At 51.3% G+C, this 21,812-nt stretch overlaps 6 protein-coding genes across 6 annotated transcripts; 2 read left to right on the top strand and 4 right to left on the bottom strand.

Moving 5' to 3' along the window:
• Positions 1 to 1,433: 1,433 nt before the first annotated feature.
• Positions 1,434 to 3,587, bottom strand: Z519_04226 (uncharacterized protein; the record flags this gene model as incomplete). Its single annotated transcript, XM_016761972.1, has 1 exon — positions 1,434 to 3,587. The coding sequence occupies one exon, from the start codon at positions 3,585 to 3,587 to the stop codon at positions 1,434 to 1,436; it is 2,154 nt and encodes a 717-aa protein (XP_016622310.1).
• Positions 3,588 to 5,851: 2,264 nt separating this feature from the next.
• Z519_04225 (uncharacterized protein) lies at positions 5,852 to 8,768 on the bottom strand (the record flags this gene model as incomplete). The annotated part of the gene is made up of 2 exons (XM_016761971.1): positions 5,852 to 8,270; positions 8,323 to 8,768. The coding sequence occupies 2 exons, from the start codon at positions 8,766 to 8,768 to the stop codon at positions 5,852 to 5,854; spliced, it is 2,865 nt and encodes a 954-aa protein (XP_016622309.1).
• A 443-nt stretch (positions 8,769 to 9,211) lies between these two features.
• Z519_04224 (uncharacterized protein) lies at positions 9,212 to 13,852 on the top strand (the record flags this gene model as incomplete). Its single annotated transcript, XM_016761970.1, has 6 exons — positions 9,212 to 9,300; positions 9,351 to 9,711; positions 9,770 to 9,820; positions 9,868 to 10,179; positions 10,226 to 10,427; positions 10,527 to 13,852. 6 exons carry the CDS (start codon positions 9,212 to 9,214, stop codon positions 13,850 to 13,852), a joined length of 4,341 nt encoding a protein of 1,446 aa, XP_016622308.1.
• Positions 13,853 to 15,311: 1,459 nt separating this feature from the next.
• On the bottom strand, positions 15,312 to 17,781 carry Z519_04223 (uncharacterized protein; the record flags this gene model as incomplete). The annotated part of the gene is made up of 11 exons (XM_016761969.1): positions 15,312 to 15,396; positions 15,460 to 15,514; positions 15,564 to 15,698; positions 15,749 to 15,916; positions 16,014 to 16,017; positions 16,151 to 16,377; positions 16,434 to 16,961; positions 17,020 to 17,161; positions 17,213 to 17,255; positions 17,326 to 17,564; positions 17,614 to 17,781. 11 exons carry the CDS (start codon positions 17,779 to 17,781, stop codon positions 15,312 to 15,314), a joined length of 1,794 nt encoding a protein of 597 aa, XP_016622307.1.
• Positions 17,782 to 18,390: 609 nt separating this feature from the next.
• On the top strand, positions 18,391 to 19,208 carry Z519_04222 (uncharacterized protein; the record flags this gene model as incomplete). Its single annotated transcript, XM_016761968.1, has 2 exons — positions 18,391 to 18,810; positions 18,861 to 19,208. The coding sequence occupies 2 exons, from the start codon at positions 18,391 to 18,393 to the stop codon at positions 19,206 to 19,208; spliced, it is 768 nt and encodes a 255-aa protein (XP_016622306.1).
• A 77-nt stretch (positions 19,209 to 19,285) lies between these two features.
• Z519_04221 (uncharacterized protein) lies at positions 19,286 to 21,380 on the bottom strand (the record flags this gene model as incomplete). Its single annotated transcript, XM_016761967.1, has 3 exons — positions 19,286 to 20,312; positions 20,688 to 20,843; positions 20,893 to 21,380. 3 exons carry the CDS (start codon positions 21,378 to 21,380, stop codon positions 19,286 to 19,288), a joined length of 1,671 nt encoding a protein of 556 aa, XP_016622305.1.
• Between the last annotated feature and the right edge of the window lie 432 nt (positions 21,381 to 21,812).

Raw genomic sequence — 21,812 nt, 5'->3', positions numbered from 1 at the left:
CCATAAGATCTCGAGGTTCCATTCGCCGTCGTAGAAGCGAAAACATCAAAGAGCTCGTCGTCGTATTAAACCTTCCCGAGCGTTGGCAATGCACAATCATCCTCAACCTGGTCTTCTGAAAAATACGTCTCTTTCTGACCTTTTTGACCGTTGTCACTCACTCACCGAACTGCCTCCCTCAAACTTCCCAGGCCGGGAGTTGTGTGAATTTCCTCATCCGTCCATCCAGCCACATGGAATGCATCCACACCATTGCTGAAGGCACGCAACTCGTCCTTGTATGATTGCTTGGGCTCTTCTAGAGCCGTTGCTGATGCTGTGAAGGTGAGTGCGAACTCATATTTACGCCGGGAGAAATAGAAGCTAAAATGACATTTCAAACCGGCTGTGTTTAAGCCTGTCGTATATTTGGAGGGCATCGTCCTGCCACCAAGGATTAGGATTGCGCACCACCTCTAAAAATCTAGCACAACATGTGGTGATCATTTTCTCTGCTTTTCCGTGCTTTACCTTGGCTTCTAGTTGTTTGATGCCCCAAGTGGCTGCTGGCTGCGAGAAGCCGGTATGAAGATCGTCATTCATCATGGTGGCCATTTCGATCAGGTTTCATCCTCCGAACCGTTGAATGATCTGCAGGTAAAGCGCAGCTTCCTTAGCATATATTGGATAGTCACCCGCCATCCTTCTCCACATGTGCATGTGGAGGTCAAAGAGCCCAGATGGGGGGTAGTCCATGGGAGCTAGTCCGGACGTTGGTTCAAGACGTCCCCAGGTGTCTTCATTCCTGATTTCGCGAAGCGACGATTGGATAGCCAGCCTGACCCAGAGAAAACCCCCGTCAGCATTGTTTGACGACTCTGTACACAAGTCTAAATGCTTTCGTGGAATAGGTGTGAGATTCAGATTGTGCTTCTAGACACAAAAATGGCGAGCATCTTGTCTTCCAGCTCGCTCGACAACGTTACGAACCGGTGCCGAGTCGACTTCGGCGGTTCTGAGGGATTACAAGCGCATCTGAGTATCGAGGATGTGACCTGGTTAGGGTCATGGTGATATCGTAGGGTTCCGGAAAAGAGAAGCTGTGCCTTGGTCACAATGCTGCGTAATTGGCAGCTGCTATGCACCAGCATTGTGTTAATCCTTCCCTGGTTAGTTTGGCCGCCTCGCAAGGCGGATTCAGAGAGGCATCTCATCACATCCATCCAGGCAGGCTTGTACACGCTCCTAGACTCATCTTGCAACCATTTCCCTACACGGTGCTTGAATACCTAGGCACGCGGATGACAAAACCTCATAAGTCCCAATGTACATCCCTTCGACAATTAGCCCCGACATAGGACGCTCAGCAGAACACAATGCCACCCAATATGTCCTGAAACGAAGCCAGCCTTGTCAGATGCCGAACCAAACGCCTCCCCTAGGATGGTTCGTGATCAAAATGGTACAAAATTTACCTCCCAACCTGTCTCTTCTACCGGCGCCATTCTACCTACCACGACGCGGAACCGACCGACCATCTCGGCGTTTGGCCATCCATCCTGATGTCGATGGACGCTCTCAAGGTGTTGCATGAAACTGCTCACGTTGCCAAAGATGGGCGTCGCTTTTGCCATACCCTCGGCCTTTGCAGTATTGTTCGCGGCGGTATGTCCCGACTTGGTGCTCACATTCGACCCAGTAATCGGGCCACCAACAATGCTGCCCGTCCTGGATGTGTCCAACCACCCTCGACTCTTGCCCTCCGCGCAACAAAAGATGCACCCGAAACTGCCGAAACTCCCATCCCTGCCAGACGGTGTATCGAGTAGCACCATCCCCTTCAACGAAACATGACACCTCGCTAGGAAAGTCCAACGATACCGGATTCCGCCACCTTCAGAAAGACGGATTCTAGGATCAAAGACTCTCTCGGGCTTCCCCTTCTTCTTTTTATCATCCGAGGTATTTATCGTGTTATGGACGGGCCCCTCGAAATTGCATTTCTCGCAGCGCCAATATGAGGTCATCCCGGATAAGCCATGGGGCCGGTTGGCAATGGTAAATGCCTTGCGCTCCATGCCGGCTTGAAGGCGGAATGCACCTTTGCAGAAGCCGAGAAGGTTTTTATCGGTGGGAAGGATGGGGGGCGCGGTATTTATGAGAGGGGTAACGGAGGGAGCAGTGGACGAGGCGAGGGTGTGGACTAAAGGCGCACGATCGGGAGGGGGCAAGGTGTGTTTGGAAGCGACCGATTGAGAATGGGATTGTGCAGGGGGTCGCGGGAGAGGGCCCGTGGGTGGCGGTGTACGAGCTGGCTCAATGGGAATAGGGGCAGAGACGGACGGACGAGACAGGAATTCTCGTGATAGAGTTGGAGTGTCTGTCGGAGAACGAACTGGTCGTCGAGGGAACTCGCGATTTGCTCTCATTGTAACGCCAAGTGAATCAGATCTTGGTTCTCGTCTTGGTGGCCTGCTGTTTTCTTGCAGATATCGCACATGCTCCAGGCTGGCGTGGTTGGAAGCTTGTGCTCTCGAGGAATAAGAGGTAGAGGCCTGTCTTTCTGGAGTCGTTGGCTGGTACATGTCGTAGATGGTACTATTGCTGAATTGCCGGCCATCTCCCCTTATAATATGGTCTCCGTAGTCATCTGGTCCGAATCGATCTCTCGAGCCCTGACTTCGATGGCCACTGGACGCTCGGGATAGTTCGGGTGACGGTGCGTCGCTGTTCTTACCCGAGGCATATGATTCTTGATCAATATCCTGTCCGTTTGCTGGGAGAGTCAAAACTGGCCGACCGCCGGGCTGAGGAAACATCAACAGGATGTTGTCATCCGGTGCCAGGGCCTGAGACGACCGTCGCCGCATACTTCTGTCGTCATCTTCGTCAATTCTATGAACTCCGACCGCCGGTGCGGTCACATGGAACCCCGCGGCAGGTCGATGAACTGTGGTAGACTGAGGATGTAGATATTGCTCCTGAGATCCTCTAGAACTAATCGACATCTTACGATCTTCGAATGGATGACGGAATGATGGCGACATGCTGAGTTGACCAAACTGCTCCGCAATAGCGTCAGGAGTGCGAGGGGCTGGAAAGGCGCCTGATGAGTGAGTGCTACGGCTGCTGGAATAGCCCAAGGACGGAGATAGAGGCGGCAACAATCCAGGCGTTGATGAAAACGACAGTGTGTGAGGGTAGAATGCCTGCGCTTTCACCGCATCCGAAAGTCGCTGTGAGAGTTGACCAAGGCAGACCCCGGCATTGACTCGACAATCATCTGACACTGCCTGGAGGGCAGGAAAGTCAAGCTCAATGCCGTCCATAAACACTGTCCTCAAGGTGATGATCAGAGACATTTGTAAATTGATCAAGACATCTTTTAGTTGTTCCCGCGCTTGTATATCACCACAGGCATAAGGTTCTCCGAATCGTTTGAGATCATGTTCATAGTGGCCACGGACAATAATGGGTCCCAAGGCAAGAGATTCTAGTAGGTCTCGCGTGGCTTCTTCCGGCAATTGCAAGCCGTCGCTATTCGTTCTTTGGTCACGAATGCGCTGGACCAGTTTCGTAGCGTCGTCAAAAGCTGCGATGACTGACATTGGAGGTTAGAAAAAGCATTTCCATTGCGATAGGGACATACTAGCTCGAACAAGCGAAGAGATATCCATCTCAGCCCGATTCTCCCAGCTGAGGGATCTCCGCAAATGCTGTCGTGGGCGAGATTGTCACCTCATGGCGCAGATTCGCGCTCGCATTTACTGTTAGAGCGCAACGCATGCGAGGGGCAAGGCGTAAGGACAGAAGTCGTGGAGAGAAGAGTTGAGATGAAACCAACGAAACGGAAGACCACCTATGGCCAGGGTGAAGTCCATGTCCCTCCCGTGGTCAAAGGGCACAGGTGCGCCCGATTGCGTCCCATGGTAGCCTTACCATTCCAAAGTGCGGTGTTGCCTCACACGGTGCTGAGCAGCTCGCCCAGTGATTGCAACGGTTGCACACAGCCAATTCGAGGCAGGGAAGAGCAAAATGGTTGGACCATGGGAGAGAAGACGCGTGGAGCAGATGCCAGGAGAGGAATCGGCGTGCATTAGTTCCCATGGTGAGTGAACAGGGAACACGAGGTTTAGAAGAACATGTTTGGTGGGATGGAAGCTGTGATGAAGTTCCAGGCCCCTATGGCAAGTTGCGGAGGGGCACCAAGCAACCCCCAAGCACCCACCAAGCACCCACCAAGCACCCAAAAGGCACCACCTAGGGGCAGGCGGGCTCCACTGCCAAGGGTCTAGGTTAGGCGGGGAACATGCATCTCTTGCCGAGAAACAGGCGAATAAGGGCCGTTGACAGGCGTTGCGCCCTCCATCTTTCAGCCCCTGAACGGTTCTTTCCTTCGCCTTGTGTTCTACCCGTCAACGGCACGGCTCTGATGCTTGAAGGACCCCTCCTCCAACTGCGTCCTGTTGCTGTTCTGGTTTCATCCATTCCACACTTGGTCTAGATTGTCGAGCTTCGAGGTCAGGTGTGTATTAAAATCATCCGCTTCCGTGTAGATGAGCGTTACCATCTAATTAGCAGGAGGCGTCGAGGCCTGCTCATCAATCCACTCAGCATCGTCGCCGTGGTCAATCGATCCCTCCCGTCGGCCAGACCTCGCGCCAAAAAAAAAGGAACCAAGATCCATCCCCAAACCGGTGGAGATGAGACTAGCACACAGAGGTAACGCAATCTCAGCCTCAAATGCGGGAATCATCCTCTTGTTGCACGAACCGACAATATCGCTACCTTGGTAGTAGCGAAGAAGAACTTATCCGTCCTCTTCTCTTTTTGATTAGGCGCTCGCCGCTATACTCACCTTCGGCTCGCCTTCTGCTTCTTGAGCGCTCTCTGACTGCTCCCGGAGTGTCTGCCTGAGCCTTTTTGGTCTTTCTTCTTTCGCTTCATTCACAGTCTTAACTTTCGTTGACTTTAGATGATGGGATCCGTTTAAGATACTCGGGCATTCTAACCTAGCACTCTGTAATGCGCTCAAACTACCTAGCCAGTCGCCTTCTACAGCGCTCGCTTCAAAATGATGAACCTCGGCCCACTTCCTTCGAAGGCCTAGTGAAAGATCGGCCTTGTATTGTAACAGAGCACTTCAGGGTTCGGCGTGCACGTGCAACAATGCACAGAGGCCTATCCAGCAGATCGGGAATTGAGAACGCGTTTCTGGTTGACGCTGACAGGGCAAGACCACCACCAACACCACCCCCAGAGAGGCAGCAGCTAGGGCAGCGAGCGCCTAGCACGGCGACGACATTGAGGAGTAGGAAAGGGCTAATGGAACACTCAGGAATAGGTAGACGGCATCAAAAGCATGGAATACCGATACTCTGTCTAATTGTAAAGAATGGCACTCTTCCAGCACTGTAAACTGTCTCGCACTCCCCCCCTACCAGCCTATTTTGGTTTGACTTGTGACTAGACAACTCTTGCCCCTGCTACGACTCTTCAACACTCTTCCATCGGAGGTCACAAGCGACAATTGAGTGGACACAACAAAACAGCGACCGTGCCGCAGAAGCGTTTTGTGCAAGTAGCACAGGAGATGAGGAACCGGAAATTCATCCCGCTTGTTGGGATTGTGCAAATCATCGTACGGTGCTGCAGACAAAAAGTGACAGAATCGACATCCTCTTCTTGGATGCGGCAGAAATTAATGCCTTTTCCTCGTCAGAATGGCCAGGATGAAACTAGGCAAGCATCTCATGATTCGTCCTTACCTTGCTAACGCCTCAAATATTCCCTGCCCTAGCTTTGCGTGATTGATGTGCGATTGATGCTATCGTACATCCGCTACTGCAGCTGTTTGGTATGCTCACCTCCTTCACGATACGAAGAACTTCTTGAGCCTCCCAGTCACGGTACTCCGGGCCCGCAGAGCTTCGGCCAACTCTCTTCCCGCGGGCGCTTCGAAGATGTGTTGGACTGCATCTGCCAGGTCCTGGGGTGCAGCGTTGAACCGGTACTTTTTTCCTGCCGCAGCCCTCTCCCGCCATTGTGGTGGATAACGAGGATCTCTCCCAGAGGACGACGCCCCGTGCTCGATGAACAAACGTGTTGTGCGGGTCCAGGGTCCTTCACTGAGGCGCACAGAACGGTTTCTGTCAATCATGGCGTTTGCCTGGCGCAGATATTCTTCCCAGATAGTAAGGTCGTCCTTCTTAAGATTGGGATTAGCGCCTCTTGCAAACAACGCCGCGAACAACTCGGTTGCAGGAGACCCGCCGATAGGTACAGTTACTTCAGGATTTTCGAGGTCCCTGGTTGTTCCTGGTGGTATGCACTCCCACAGCAGAAACGTGCGCTCTGTACTGTGGTCCCGATCCAGCACAGGGTGAGCGCAATATAGTTTGTTCACATCGAAGTTTGAAGAGCTAATCTTGGACATTGAGTAATGCACCAAGCGGTATGCTATGGCCACCTTCAGGATCGAACCAACAGACCCGTATCGCTCTTGCTCCCGTGGGTCTTTGAGCAGGAGGCCGTGAGCAAGCTCGAAGAAAAGTTCGGTGAGGCCAATATATGTAGGACCTGTAGAGGATTCGAGTCTTCCAGCGTATGTGAAATATTGTGTGGCCAAGTGTGATAACCCGGGTTCCTCGGGCCCAACCATCTTCATTTGAGTAAGGACAGAGCGACAGAGAAACAGAAACGGGTTTAAGGAGTCAGAAGAGTATTGCTGAAGGATTTGTTGAATGTCTTTGGATAAGAGGAAGTCTCGAACCGTTCGATGAAGGAAGTCCACCACCTGGTCTCCAAAGTTGCCGCGATCGCGAAGCTTATTCACCTGTAGCAGCCCTTTGCAGCGGCTTTCCAGCCGCCTGGCCATGGACCGTTTTCGGGCCTCAATTAATGGTAATGCAACAGCTTTCACAGGGTGGGTTTGCAAAAAGTCAGAGCTTGATTCCTCGAGAAACGATAGAGAAAGCACAGAAACTTCATCTTGGCCAACCGTCATCATGATACTGAAATATGATGCAGCCAACGGTCGATATTGTTCCGGGATCCCATCAATGATCTTTCGAAAGTACGCCTCCAGATCGCCAGGAATCGCGGTTAGACGCGCTTGAAGCGCTGGCATGGAGTCCCCGTCCACCATACCCTGCGATAGCGAAAGTACCACAAGGTATACCCACAAAAAGACGCCTTGCGCCTTGTTGACGACATCATGGATGAGCTTTGAACATTCTTCAGGGTAGAGAGTCCGAAGATCTTCAAACTCGTTCACTTTGGCAAATTTCTCATTGACATAAAGGTTTATGTCATTCCGGGTAAGCTCCTCCAGCCGAAAGTGAGGGTAGGTCCCAAAGGCACTCTCGAAGATCGGCCAAGGCCGGCTAGAGACACAGACCTTGATATTGGCCCAGTTGGCTAGAGACTTCAGGTACTCAACAAGTTCGCTCTGTTCCGCGAATGAGCCCTCAAATTCGTCCAGCCCGTCAATGAGAAGAAAGATTCGATGAGTCGCTGCTGTAGCCTGTACCAAGTCGCGCAAGGTTTCTATCAATTCCGCATTCGACCACGATGCTGGCGTGCTAAACCCCAACGAGTAGGCTCGCCATCGCAATGGGGCTACCTCTTCAACCAGAGAAACGTCTTGACAAAGAAGATCGTACAACAGTGCCCTAAGGAGGCCAGACAGCGACTTTTGCAAACGCGTTCCCGAGAGCCAGAAGAACGATGCGGCTTGCAGAAGAGGCATTTGCTCGGTCCAACACGCTACGGCGTCATTTGTCTGAGGCGCCACAGATAGAAAATGCATCAGCGTTGACTTGCCAGATCCTGGACGGCCGGCGACCCAGAAGATGTTTTTCGGTCCATCTTTTGCTTCTAGCCATTTTGCAAAGTTCGAGTCTTCAAGTCCATTTTGCGCACCCTTGTTAAAGATCCACGTGAACGTGTTCGGGTGAGCAGCTCTTGCACCAATCTGTAGCTTCCGGTCTCGGATCTGTGAGAATTGAAGAGTGTGCAGGATAAGATCACATATTGTGTCATCACTGAGCTTACCGGACACGTTGTCCGAGAGCCTCTGGATTTCGCTTGAACGGGCCTGTGTCAAAGTGGTGATGCCGCGCGCGAACTTCAAGTCTTGGTCCCAGCCTCGTCGGTCCCGGTTCAGTTTGACCAGCTCGTCCAAATCAGACTTCAGATCCCGACGTGAATCTTCCATTGCTCGAAGTATATGAGCTTCGGCATCGGAAGTCTTGGCGTAAAGCTTGTCAGAATTATCTTTCTGTCGTTCGCTGGGAAGATAGACATCAGCTTCATGTGGGATAAGTGAGCCTCCTCACTCACCTCACTACAACAAGTAGGTGCAAGACAAGTTGTTCTCTTTGGTTATTCAACCTTTGCTGCATGCGTTCAAGGCCATCCTTCTTCCATATAGCCTCGAAGGCCTGCCTAAAGCTCTTCCAAGGACTCTGGCCAGGTTGAGCTGTGAATGTGGACAGGGCGTCCTGGAACTCCTCGGAGATTTTCTGGCACTCGGCTGTGATCTCCTGGAGTGCCTCTTCGGCACGTGTTAAGCTTGCTCGGCTGGACAGCGATTGTAGGGAGTTGTCGATACCTTCTCGCAGCTGCTGAAGTCGCCCTATTGCAATACGGAATTCGTCGTGTTCGATGAGTCTGCCAGTGGAGCTCTTATGGAGCTCGCGGCCTTTGGCGAGCGCTTGAACGCCGAAATCTATGAAAGATATAATATTGGAAGCGAGGCCGAGGGCAGTGAGTGGATCGATGACCATGTTGGAATTCTTCAGCTAAGCATGATCAAAGACTGTTATCCTCTGCGCCGAGCTGATCAGGCTCAGAGTGTGGACACTTCACGGTCTTGGTCCTACACTGGACGACACAAGCTTATTATGGTGCTCAACGCGGCATTCTCAATTGGCGTTAGTGTGTTTTGAAGGCCTTTTACTCACTCGATATCTCGCATATCCCACAGCCTGATGGTGTTGCGCCCAGTTTTTACGATCCTGCTGCGCATGGACTGCTCACAGACCCCGCCTACAGCGCGGGGCACATCAGTTCTCGGGATAGTGGCCCTACACTCTCCTGACCGCAATTTGTCGCAACCGCTCCCCAGCTTGCTGTCCTGGAAAAGGTTTGAAATGGGGATGTCACTGAATCCTTATGCAATTTATGACAATACAACCCGCCTATCTTTCCAGAACAGGCCCTGGTTGCCATGTCCAACGTCAGGCGTCTCGGGTTGTCCAAACTACCCCCGCTTTCAGCAACACAAAGCGAAAATGGAACTCAAATCTGTCTTGTGAAGTATGCTGCTCAGCGTCTTGGGTATATTACGCTAAACTTTGGTTGACCAGTATCATATTTGTCCACGGTCTTCGAGGCCATCCTAGGGAGACCTGGGAAGACCACGGCCCTCCGCAAGCGTCAGCGTCGTCGCCGCAAGACTCGAATAGGCGCAGATTCCGCAGTCTTTTTGCTAAATCAAGACATAAAGAGCCAACAGATGTCGGTGAAACGATGACCGTTGGTACGAAGACCATATATTGGCCTCAGGACCTCCTTGCCGAAGACCTAAAAATGGCTCAGATCTATACATATGGTTATAATGCAGACCTCATAGGTGGTTTCTTCGAGGGACAAGGTCCCATCAAAAACAGCATATCGCAGTATGGAAACGATCTGATGGTTGAAGTCGCCTCAGAGATTCGCAATGAGGTTGGTCCTTTTGCAGCAAGCATCACCGCTCTGCTCTGACACTGGTGACGCGTCTTAGAAGCCGATCATATTTGTCACCCACAGCCTAGGAGGGATAATTGTGAAAGACGTGAGTAATAGCGATTCGACCCCTGCTATCTGTTTACACCGTAATAGGCCCTTCGAAGATCGAAGACGAGTCTATATGAAGACCATCAGCAAGTCCACCAAAACACTCGATATGTGGTGTTTATGGGCACTCCGCATCGCGGTGCAGGAATCAGTGACTGGGGTGTCGTTCTGTCTAAAATTGCGGCCTTGACGTTGCGAGACGTGGACAAAACGGTGCTCAGAAGTCTGAAAGTCGACAGCGAAGTTTTGGACAACATACATGAAGAATTCGTCAAAATGCTCGACTCAAAGGACTTCAAGGTCCATACCTTTGTGGAAGGACGAGGCATATCCGGCACGAAAGGTTTCACCGATAAGGTGGGTATTATCAACCTTCGCAAGTGGAATTCTGACAAGCTTTGAGGTGGTCGCGGACTTCTCGTCAAAGCTCGGCCAGCCTTCTGCTGAAGTTGTCGAGACCATCGATGCCAACCACATGCAGATGTGTCGGTACCGATCTCGCGAAGACGAGGGATATCGAAAGGTTCTACGCGCTCTTCGTGGGTATGCGCAGAAGCTTGCAAAAGACCAACCCCCAGGTGAGGCAGCCAACATCCAGCAGAGCGGTTGAAGATTTGCGGCAGACTTTGGGCTTTCTGCAGCTATTGGAACCGAGCATGCGTAATGGTCAACACCAAAGACTAATCTGACTCATTACTTTTCAGCCTCTTATCTTCCTAACGAAGCTCAAGTTTTGTTGTCTGCATTAGAGGGTGACGCCCCTTCTGATCACCTGGAGCTCGTACCTGGCCAACAAGAAGGCACATTACAATGGCTTCGGCACAATCCTGTATATATGTCCTGGATTACAGATTTCAAGCGGGGCTGCAGCGTCATGTGGCTCCGTGGCGATGTTGGCTGTGGAAAATCGGTTGCGATGAAGTCCATGCTACTAGAAATGCGAAGCAGCCACCCAGATCACTTTCATGCTTACTTTTTCTGCGACGGCAAGGATGATCGCAAAAGGCGCACCACTGCTGTGCTGAGATCAATTATCAACCAATTTGCCACAACAAATCAACGAATGATGCGCACATTAGGACGCCATGAGAAGCTGGACAATACCTCAATTCGAGACGATGCTGGCGCTTTATTCTGGTTTGAACATCTCCTTGTTGAGCACAGCTTTGGCGAGTCCTACTGGATAATGGTAGATGGTGTTGACGAAATGATACAAACTGAGATGTCGGCTTTCCTTTCCCAACTGGATAGTCTGGAGAGGACCTTGATGAAACTTTCTATCAAAAACCACGAAAGAATCCCAGTGATCAAGATTGTGCTTTCGAGCAGACCTCCTACCCGCCTTGATCAAAAGTTGAATGGACTGTGCACCGTGGATTTTGAGCAGCATCTTGTGAAAGAGGACATCGCGCTCTTTGTCGGAACCGAGGTCTCTCGTTTTGGAGCTCAAGAAAACTTCAAGCCAAGTCACATCCAAGAAATTGAGCGTGAGCTGATTCACAAATCCGAGGGCATGTTCTTATGGACTCGCTTGGCCTGGGAGCGCTTTCAGCAAACTGACGAGGTATGGAACAATGGTCTCATCCGGGATAAGATCGCGGAGCTTCGCCGTATGCCTCGAGGATTGGTGCCTCTGCTACTTGACATCCTTGCAGGTATGAAACCATCTAAATCGACCATTCTGATCCTTGAGTGGGTTGTCTGCGCTGCTAGACCACTTACCATCCACGAACTTGAAATATGCACCAACATTCAGGACAGTACGAAGTCAGAAGCAGATATTGCGTTACCTTTCAATCTCAAAGACTCTATATCTCGGCTTTGTGGGCCGCTGGTGCGTCTGTCAGAATTTGATCAGACTGTTCAATTGGTTCACACTTCTGTGAGGGAGTTTTTCCATTCACTGGCGTCTCTCAGGGCCAATCCAAGATATGAGAGCTCTCGCCATTTCCATATCAACCCTCAGAAAGCAAGGGAGAACATTCTTTGCGCATGCTTGCAATACCTTTGCTTAGCATCCATTGCATGGGGGCCGGTCGATATTTGTCCCCCCAGGAGTCCTCTCGATGCTCCAAAATATACCGCAGATTGCTCACAACATGGCTTTTTAGCCTATTCATCATCGTTCTGGGCCTTCCATCTACCTGAACCTCTTGTGTACAACTCCACCCTAGTGTCTCCCGAAAGCGCAGCGCGGGCAGTCGCACTACTCCCCAAACCTGAATTTGATGTCAACACGCCACATGCGAACGGTCGACGTCTGATTCATATCGCGGTAGAGATGGGCTGGCGTGACATACTGGGTATGCTTTTGGATCGAGCGGATGTCGATTGCTTCGTTCAGGACGACAGAGGATGGTCTCCGCTTCATATTGCATGCTACTGGCTTCGAGAGACAATGGCAATGATGCTGATAAAACGTGGTGGCGGTAGCAGCGCGATTGGCTTGGACCGCAAGGGGCGCAATGCACTCCACTTCTTGATGGCACACCGCACTTCGGAGAATGTTGCCTACGAGATCATTCGCGATCTCCCATTTGTCCCTCCCCAACTAAATCTACCAGATGACAATGGACTGCCCCTTCTTCTGGGTTCGATAGAGTTTGGCTGGGATCGAGTTTTCAGTAAACTGACTGCTCTGCCTGGTATTGATTTGAATATCACGGATCGGCATGGAAGGTCCGCCATTCACATGGCCGCGATTTGTTCGCACAACGACGCAATGGAAGCTTTGATCACGAAGGGAGCTGACGTTGATCGTAAGGATGCTCTTGGTAGAACACCTCTACATTATGCCGCAGCGGAGGATTCTATGGAGATCATGGAATTGCTTCTGTCAAAATCGGACTTGATAAACGAACCTGACGCCGAGGGACTTACACCAATGCACTTTGCGATGTCAAACGACCTAGTGTCAATGATGAAAGCGCTGCTGGAACGTGGAGCTGACCCAAATTCTAGGGATCAAAGAGGGATGACTCCATTCCTGCAGGCAACGCTTTACGGACAGCTTATGCTCGTCAAATCATTTTTGGCCAACCCCAACTGCGATACTTACGCATGTACGCATGATGGCAATGGGGCCATCCATTGGGCCGCGAAGGGCCACCAAGTGACGGTCTTGCATGTGTTACTTGACTCCGACCGGGTCGATGCTTCGGCGGTTGGCCAGTTTTCGCGGACTGTCGCGCACCTGGCCGCGCCTTGGGCACATGTCCAGACAATGAAACGCATTCTCCAGGTCCATGAAATCTTTACCACTCATCCCGACACATTTGGTCAGACTTGTCTGCACAAAGCTGCTGAGAATGAAGACCACGATGCTTTCCTTGCTGTCTTGGAAGCATATCTACAGGAAGGGGGAGATATCAACGCCCGTGACAAGGACGGGATGACAGCACTGCACGTGGCTGCTTGTCACCAGAAAGCTGCCGCTGTTGCAGCACTCCTGAGTGTCGGTGTTGATTCACGCATTGTCGACAATTCTAACCGAACAGCGGAGTATATTGGTGTTGAATATCAGGCCCGAGCCGTTCTGCAAGCTCTAGGTTGGCGGCAATCTTCGCTTGCTCTTCTCCATGCCTCTGATCAGCTTCAATTGGACCTACCGGTAGTCCGAACTTTCAGCAGAGGAGACGCCACCATGACACTGTTTGAACCTATACTCAAGAGTACAGAGTTAATGGGGCAATGGCTCCAAGGGACTCTCCCTTACTCTAAGTATGGGTTTCCCCGGCAAGACTTCTATCACCTTTCTCGGAAATGCCACCTATGGCTCCTTCGCAGGGCCATTCAAGAAGCAAATGTTGATGTGCTTGCCTTACTAGTGACAGTAGTGAAAGTGAATGAAGGAGAATGCAAAGTCCTTCGTGACCTTATTAATCGTGAACCTAACCATCAAGCACGATCCACCATGGAGAAGCTGCTAATGGCCGAAGCATATTCGGCACAGCAGCCTGGTGACTTCAAAGATTTGCTTGCTCACGTTGTGGGAGGAAGGGAAGGGGTACCATTGGTATTCGAGGGTTGACAAGGAAATACTCGGTCCGGTATTGCAGGAGAACCATCCTCAAATCTAAGATGTCTAGTAACCAGGTCCGAAGTATGTTTGCAATGCAAGCTGCGACAGTGGTATCGGTTTACTTCGTGTCGCTAAATCTCGGGCTAGATTGTCAGATGGGTCTGTTCCTGGAAAGCCTGCATTCAAACTGATAGTCCGTTGTCACAGCCTTTTGTCGCTGACAATTCCCACGTCCCCATCTAAGAGGGCCCCAGATGGAACTGCGCCTCAGATGGGAAAAAGACTGAACTATAACAGAGGTGCCAAATCTAGCTCCCCAACGATCGGCTAAACCCGCTTCTCAGCAAGGCATTATCATTCAGATAACCCTCTATGAAATCCCTGCCCTTATGCTGGCGTCCAAAATCCCTTGTGCATAGAATTAATCGCTTCAGAGAACTCTGCGCCACTTGTCTTGTCGACCCGGCACTGGTCAGTAGCACCGAACTCTCCGAGGCATGTGTAAATACAGCGAAGCCGCCAGTAACTTTACCTACAAAAGCGGCGTTCCTGTCTTAATAGATCTAGCTGGTTTCAATACACTTTCATACTTTCCTCAGCACATGTGAAAGAAGGCGGGTCCGCCTCATAGGTCATATTCGTGGGCTCAACTTCGGCTCAGCCTTGCCTTGAGCCGCTGAGTCCCGACCGCCCCCTCTGCTCACCAATACTCAGTCCCAGTTTCGGTCCCCTGCTCTCATCGGATCCTCACACCTTGCACATGTGTCTCCCCTGCGAGGAACGCAGCAACTTTACGCGGCGGTCGACGAGGGACAGGGTCTGGGACCCCAAGATCCCAGAACATAAGCTCCCAGTGATGGCGGTGCGCACAATCTTTCGCATTTCATCTCTGTCGTGTAAGATGGGATCGGGTGTCCCATGTCTCGATATGAGGTACCCTAAATCGAACGGCGGTCTTACAGCACAAGGGTCTACAGAAGGGTTTCTCAGCTAGAAAGGGTATCTGTCTACCGTCACTAGAAAGCCTTGAGATTTAGTAAACTCCGAAGAATGTCATGAACATGTAGGATGTATTCGTCTAAAAGTGTCACTTGCTATGAGGTGTGCTACTGCCGCTATTGTGACGGCACATACGAAACGCGAGAATGAACCTGCTTTATAGACTGCCATTTTTTACGAGAAGACTAAAATAAGGAGAACAAGGGAAGGTAGGGCGTTGCGCCACCTATATACAGGCACAGCCCGGTTAAACGTTACATGATAGATATTACCTGCTCATCCTTTTGGGAACTAGGTGTCCAGCAGGCGCTATGAATGTACAAGTACAATGCATGGAGTACAACCGTAGTGATTCAGCAGGGCTACGACAGCCACCGTGCCAGTAGATTGGATCGATCATTTCTGTTGCACTGCAGTGTTTGCAAAATTTGGGCATCGCGTTGAACATAGTATGGTGAAGTCTCTTCAACTAATTGTCCAGCTCGCGTAATACCTTTGCTTCACCCATTCCGCCGCCTCGCAGATGCGGTCGGACAAGCTGAACGTTGACCTGCCTGGAAGGTGTCGTGGATCAGCATGTCACATTGAGACGGTTCGCTTGCAACAGGAGGACTTACTTAGTGAGTCTGTTATCTACGTCCGCAACGAACAGCGCGCCAAAAATGGCAAGCCCTAGCACTAGAATTAGAATCCTTGTTGGAAGACTAGCCATGATACCCACCTCCGAAGGCCACAGTGACACAATAAACCAACTTGAAACCGTCGGCGTAAACACTCTTCTGGGCGTCCAACGCTGCTGTGATAATGGTCGGAGTGACGCCTGGCACATTTTCAAAGTTTCCTTGTGGCAGAGCCGCTATCAAATGTGAGCAGTCCGCTGAAACAGTAGTACAACCTAAAACTCACTGAGGAATGATTTCAGCGAAGCAGCAGGTAAACCAGCCTCGACCAGTGCTCTGCTGATGTCTCTTGCCCAAATACTGCTCACCCGGTTTGCGAGCAAGCTTGAATATATGGCTACGCCAATCGCCCCTCCAGTCGATCGCGTGGAGTTTACCAGGCCAGTGGCGAGTCCTATTGTAATGGGAGAAGTTTGCAGTGGTGGATAGCGTTATGATTGGCTGGGGCGCCGACCCTAGACTATGGTTCTTCTTATATAGTCCTGGGGGACTATCCTTCATAGAATGGACAATCAACCAAGTTACCAACAGAGAGGACTTCCCCTAGTTGAGTGTGCGTGTTGGGAAGAGGCTATACCCACCGCCGTACGAGTTGATACCCATGGCTAGTAGCCTCGCCCCAGTTCACTATGTCCTCGTCGCGAGCTCCGAGCTGCGCAATCAGTATACTCATGCAGTTGGTGGCGCCAATCATGGCAGAGGCCAAAGCGACGAATACAATTGCGCGAGCGGGAGTGTCCTGGTCGGCCGTTGCGTTCAATCCGAGGAACGTCGTCATCATCACAACCACAAAGATGTACTGGTACCTGGTCTTCCGAATTGTCGAGAACGCCTGACCGGCTAGGATGAGACCAGCTTCGAACCAGAGTGTCAGCCACACTTTGCAGACATTACGAACGAAGCTTTCTTACCAGTTGCCGCGGCATTGGTGGCCATGCCATACCAACCTACAGTTCGTGGGACTGTGGTGAATAGGCGTTGCACTTGCTGTGGCCACAAGATACCCGTGCTGATTAGGGCCATGCCACCAGTAAAGGAAACTCCTAGAGGTACGACGACGGCTCTTACGTCTTGCATAAGTCGAGGTGGACAAAGCTTTGCAATATTGTCAGGGCTGTACAGCTCCCAAAGAGGAAATGCTACGAAGACGGATATGCCACCGATGATGGTCGGAGCCAGGACGACGGCACTGGTCCATGGATATGGATTGCCTCCAAACCCGACGCCGACGAGGAAAACGGTCAAGCCGCCGCCAAAGAGGAGCAGCCCAATGAAATCGAGCTCGAGGAATTGTTGGCGCCGCGTCTTGCCGTCTGGGCGTAATCCGAGAAAGTCTGGAGGCCAATAGAAGACCAGTATGAGAAGTAAAGCCGCGACGTTGATGATCAGAGACACACAGTATGCCCACCGCCACGAGCTTTGGGAGACGAGATCATACGCTAAAAGAAGACGTATCAATCGTGGAGCGAAATAAAAGCTCAGGGCATGGATGCTAACAATACTTACCTATCGGGGCTCCAAAGCATGACCCTGGTATTGACACAACACTCATAAAAGCCAAGGTCTGCCCACGAATCTTCTTCGGTACGATTTCATTTGCCGCTGCAAATGCGAGTTGTTGGAGCCCGGCGGAAAGACCCTCAAGAGAATGTCAGCTAAGGGATGACCCCAGCGGTCACATCCAGCTTACCAGGAATGAGCTTCCGAGTATGATCAACGACGTGCTTATCGCCCTGTATTCGTCAGTTGGCCGTGTGCTTGAGAATTCGGGTCTTGTTTTTTCCCCCTCCTTGTGAGACAGACCTGCAAGCAATTGCACAACCAATGACACCCAAGAGGTTCCCTGTAAGGAAAAAATTCCTCCGTCCAAAGATGTCGCTGCATCTGCCGGCAATAGTCATCACGACGGCGCTCGCAAGTGCCCATGAGGTAGCTGCCCATGTGATGTCGGTCGACGGGCCGACATCCTCGTTGATGGTGAGGAGAATCGCTGAAGGCAACGCGAAGGAGAACAGGCAGGCTTCATAGGTAACGGCGAGAGCCTAGATCTGCTTCAGCCGAAAAATAGTCCAACCGGCGTAGAGGACGAACCAGTAAGCCCAGAATTGTTCGTAAGTCAATCGACCGGGACTGATGGACCTGGGTGCCGTTGTGGGAGCCGCCATTAACTTGGGGACCGACCTGAACCTTCTCTTCATGCTCCAGTGAGATTTCTGGCCGCGCAGTCTTCAGCTGGCTTCCTTCTGTTTCAACGGCCATATCGAAGCGTTTGCAACATCGGACATAGAATAGAGGGCACGCGTAGGAGGACAACAGCGACTTCCCCTTAAGCCTCCTCCCATGCATGATCCCAACAGGCTCGCCTCGGTCGAATCCGAACTTTGCAAACCACAAAATACCCCATGGGGAACAGGAGAAATCTTGGGTATCGAGCGTCATGACTAAGCCACAGGTATTCACCCGGTGAAGCGAAAGCACAATGAGACTGCCAGGGCGAAGGCATCGGCGTTGATCGCCAGGAGCGTAGGCACTCGACCTGCTCGGTCAAACCCATACTGTATTAGGCTACCGACCCGAAAGTTTATTAGGCAAGCCGAAGATCACAGCTTCGGACTTGCCTATCTCGGACTCGCTGCCGGGATGCTCTTTTTGAATGCTTCTGCGTGCTGACAAGTGAAAGTATGTGAAGTAATCAGAGATCGCCTGTGCTGTTAGCAATGTAAAGCACAGTACCCCATATGTTATCACGCATGGTTTCGAGACCCGGCACGATGGCATGTTTTAAAAAGACGCCAGCCGCACCGAGCATGAATTCTGAGGCACGGTTTCGGCGCTTATCGTCCATCCCCTCTCGTCGACGTTTGAGCCATGGCCTCAAGGCCTGCCATCCTTCTGATCCCTGGATCTTTCAGCATTGCAGCTATGTATTACCCTCTTCAGGACATCCTGGTCGCACAAGGTCACGAGGTGTACGTGAACAACCTGCCATCCGCGAGTCGGAACGCCCCAGAACCGCCCGCAAGTTTGAGTGACGACACAGAGTTCTTCAGCAACATCATCGGAAAGATCGCGGACCAAGGGAAGGATATCATTGTCCTTGGCCATTCATATGGTGGCCTAGTTGCCTCTGAATCTGCCAAAGGCCATAGTAAGGTGGAGCGGTGCGCGAGAGGCCAGAAAGGGGGTATCACTAGGATAGTCTTCCTGGCAGCTATTGTCCTGCAAGAAGGACAATCACTAGTCGGTCATCAAGGCAAACCTCCACCTTCGATCGTAAAGACTGATGAGGTTCGAGCCCCTGCTTCCATCGCGAACACTCGAGATGCTAACTGTCAGAGAACGGATTCATGAGACTTGCCAATCCTGCCTTGTCCGGTTCCCGCATGTATGATGTTTGGCCAGAAGAACGAGCGCTTGCCTGGGCAAGAGCTGCGCCAAAGCATTCCGCGCTCAGCTTTGCTAGCGTGGTGACCTATACCGCTTTCAAGGACATACCTTCGTCTTACATCTTTTGCGAGCAAGACCAGGTTGTGCCTCCGGCGTTGCAGGCACAATACATCGAGAATATAAAGATTGTGGCTGGTAGGGACGTGGACATACATAAGCTGAACTCGAACCATGTGCCGAATCTGACCGTGACTGAGACTCTCGCAGAGCTCATTCTGAAGATTGCTGCTACTCCATAGATGCCAGATTGACAATGCAGATCTCGACAGCGCTAACCAATGTGCTGTGATGTTTGCCGATTTGTCAATTTCCTAGCTCAAGTCTCTATATTATCGACATAATGCCAGTCCATTTTTGCCCAGTCGATATTGTTAGCATCAAACGGGGCTGACAGTAGCAAGTCGGAAATGGCCTCAAGATTGGATGACCGAAAGTAGGGTATATTGATGTCCTCATCGTTTCCGAACGAGTTGCCAGACATATCGGTGGGATGATGTCTGCCGTCCTTTAGCAACCTCACATTGGGGTTCTGTGTAACAAACGGCTGAGGAGTGCTGTCTACGCCTATCTGTGCGATGGTGATGGTATCCGGCTCCCCATCTGCGCGGATCATCATATGTTCATCATAAGGCGCCTGGGAATTAGCTCGATCCTCCCACTCGAAAGTCCGATACGGAAGTTGGCCGCTTCTGACACGCTCTATGAAGGCGATTGCACAATCTGCGGAGTTGTACTTCGGTCTTAAAGCTGCGAATGCTTGGAGAGTTTGCCTGAGATACAAGTTTCCAGTGGCCCGAAGCTCTGCCTCTGCAGATAGAGCATCTTTGAGGTGTTGGATAGATGCCACGATAAAGGCTCCCACCGCCAACGGTGGCAAAAATTGTATGAGATGGCTCTCCTCTAGATGTCTGGCTATTTCCGAGATTCGTCGCGCAGAAGATCGAAGAGAGGATCGGGAGAAGCTTTGTAAAGCTTCAGCAGCAGAGTCTTTTGGTTGTTCATGGAGGAGCAGTGGGCGGTGGACGGCGCAAAGCGCAGTCAAATATAGCAGTTCAAGGGTTGCAGAATGTAAGCCTAGCACTCTCCCATTGCGGCGATGATCCTGTCCTAAGGCAGCCTCTCTTATAGAAGCCGTCTCCGCAGACCATTCGCGAAGCTCATGGTCCCGAGCAGCTGCTTCGGTACTGAGGACTTTCATTTTCGGTATCAGGACCATGAACGGGTCGCTTGAATCGACGAGTCGTACGCCGCTCAATTCGTATTGCGAATCGAGAATACGTCCAATGATAAGGCACAATTTGACCTTCTGCGCGCATAATTGACCCATGCTTATTGCTTCCACCCTATGGCCAGGCATATAGTACTTGCTCAATGCCTAGGCGAAAGAGGGATCATCGAAGTTATCTGGCTCGACGATCTCGGGGTTTCCGCCGCTGCAACTGTGTGCAGTTTGCCGCCGCTCCGTTATGGATAGAAGTTTCTCTCTGATTAGACAGCAATACCACAACTTTCGCCTCATTCGCTGCCGGTCCGACTGATTTGAAAACTGGTGCTGTCTGTCCAAGCCAATATCAGTGGCCAAAGAGAAAGCAGTTCGCAGCCAGTAAAATCGACCCTTTGTATCATTCTGCTGACCGTACCAGTAAGTCATAAAAAGCAGTACCTGAATCATCGTCGTAGGGTTTGATTCGACATCCATTTCATACAGGAGCTTTTACCGGTTGAAGAAGACTTTCCGGGCGTCGCTATAACTTTGAAACCCCTCACGTTGCAAATGAGGCAGATCTGCAAAGGTGACTCCCGCAAACATCACTGCTTGAAACAGCACCACGCTGATGCTGTCGCTGTTTGTACCGTCTATGGCGCTGAGGAAACTGCCCAGATCCAGAGCCGGTAGTAAAAGGATATACGTAGCAGAGAAACACTCTCAGCAGCTCATCAATCATCGGTTTGCTGGGAATTGTAAGGGCTCCCCTGCGTAGTAGCAGCTGCAGGACATCGCGGTCAAGCCCACCAGGAAGACGTGCGATGTAGCTCGGAAGTTCAGGTTGGTCTAGCGACAGAGATGTATCTGCAATTTCGCCACCCCTGCGCCATTCCACCGGCGTAGCATCGTTGAGAAGACGCCCTGGCGGGACTTGCCCGCCGGCGGTTGCTTCAGCAGAGACTGTTTCATGATCAGCTGTGTCGTATGCAGCAGGCGCTCCAAGTTTGAATGTGTAAACGTTGGCCGGGGGCAGACTCTTTTTGCCAGGATGCTGCATTGGCTTTTCTTTCCATGCGTTGTCTACGGAGCAAACAACAGAAGCTCTCGAGCAATTCGAGCATGGAGTGCCCTTCCTCGAGACATCGCACCGTACTTTACGATTGCGGCAGATTGTGCACGCTCTCGGCGCCCTTCGTCTCAACATGGCAATTACGATTCTGTAGCGTACGAAGATTGACCAAGGAAGTACTCGGATCGGGTGTCTAGGAAGGGCTGAGCCGAATTCTTGACCAAGTAACATCACGTGGTTTGCCGAATTTAGGCGATGGACTCCAATGTCAGTCACATCACGTGATATCAATCCGCCTAGAGCGGCACCACCCTAATCCCAAGGGACGGAGCCGGCTTGTTGTAAGGTCAAAAAGTCTAGAGGCTGGTGTAGGAATCTTGCCGAGTAGTAAACATTCTTATAGATCAAGCTCGTGAGAGGATCCATACCGAAGGAAGCGGTGTAACCACGCATAAATAATACGACCGACTCGTCGGACTGTCTGAAGGACGCGACGATGCACGAGCTAGATTCGAGTGAAAATAGAATAAACAATATGAGGACCTCAGGGCTTTAGTCGTCGATGAT

The sequence above is a fragment of the Cladophialophora bantiana genome (assembly GCF_000835475.1).
Source record: "Cladophialophora bantiana CBS 173.52 unplaced genomic scaffold supercont1.5, whole genome shotgun sequence".
Lineage (NCBI taxonomy): Eukaryota > Fungi > Ascomycota > Eurotiomycetes > Chaetothyriales > Herpotrichiellaceae > Cladophialophora > Cladophialophora bantiana.
This window is presented reverse-complemented; position numbering and strand designations above follow the sequence as displayed.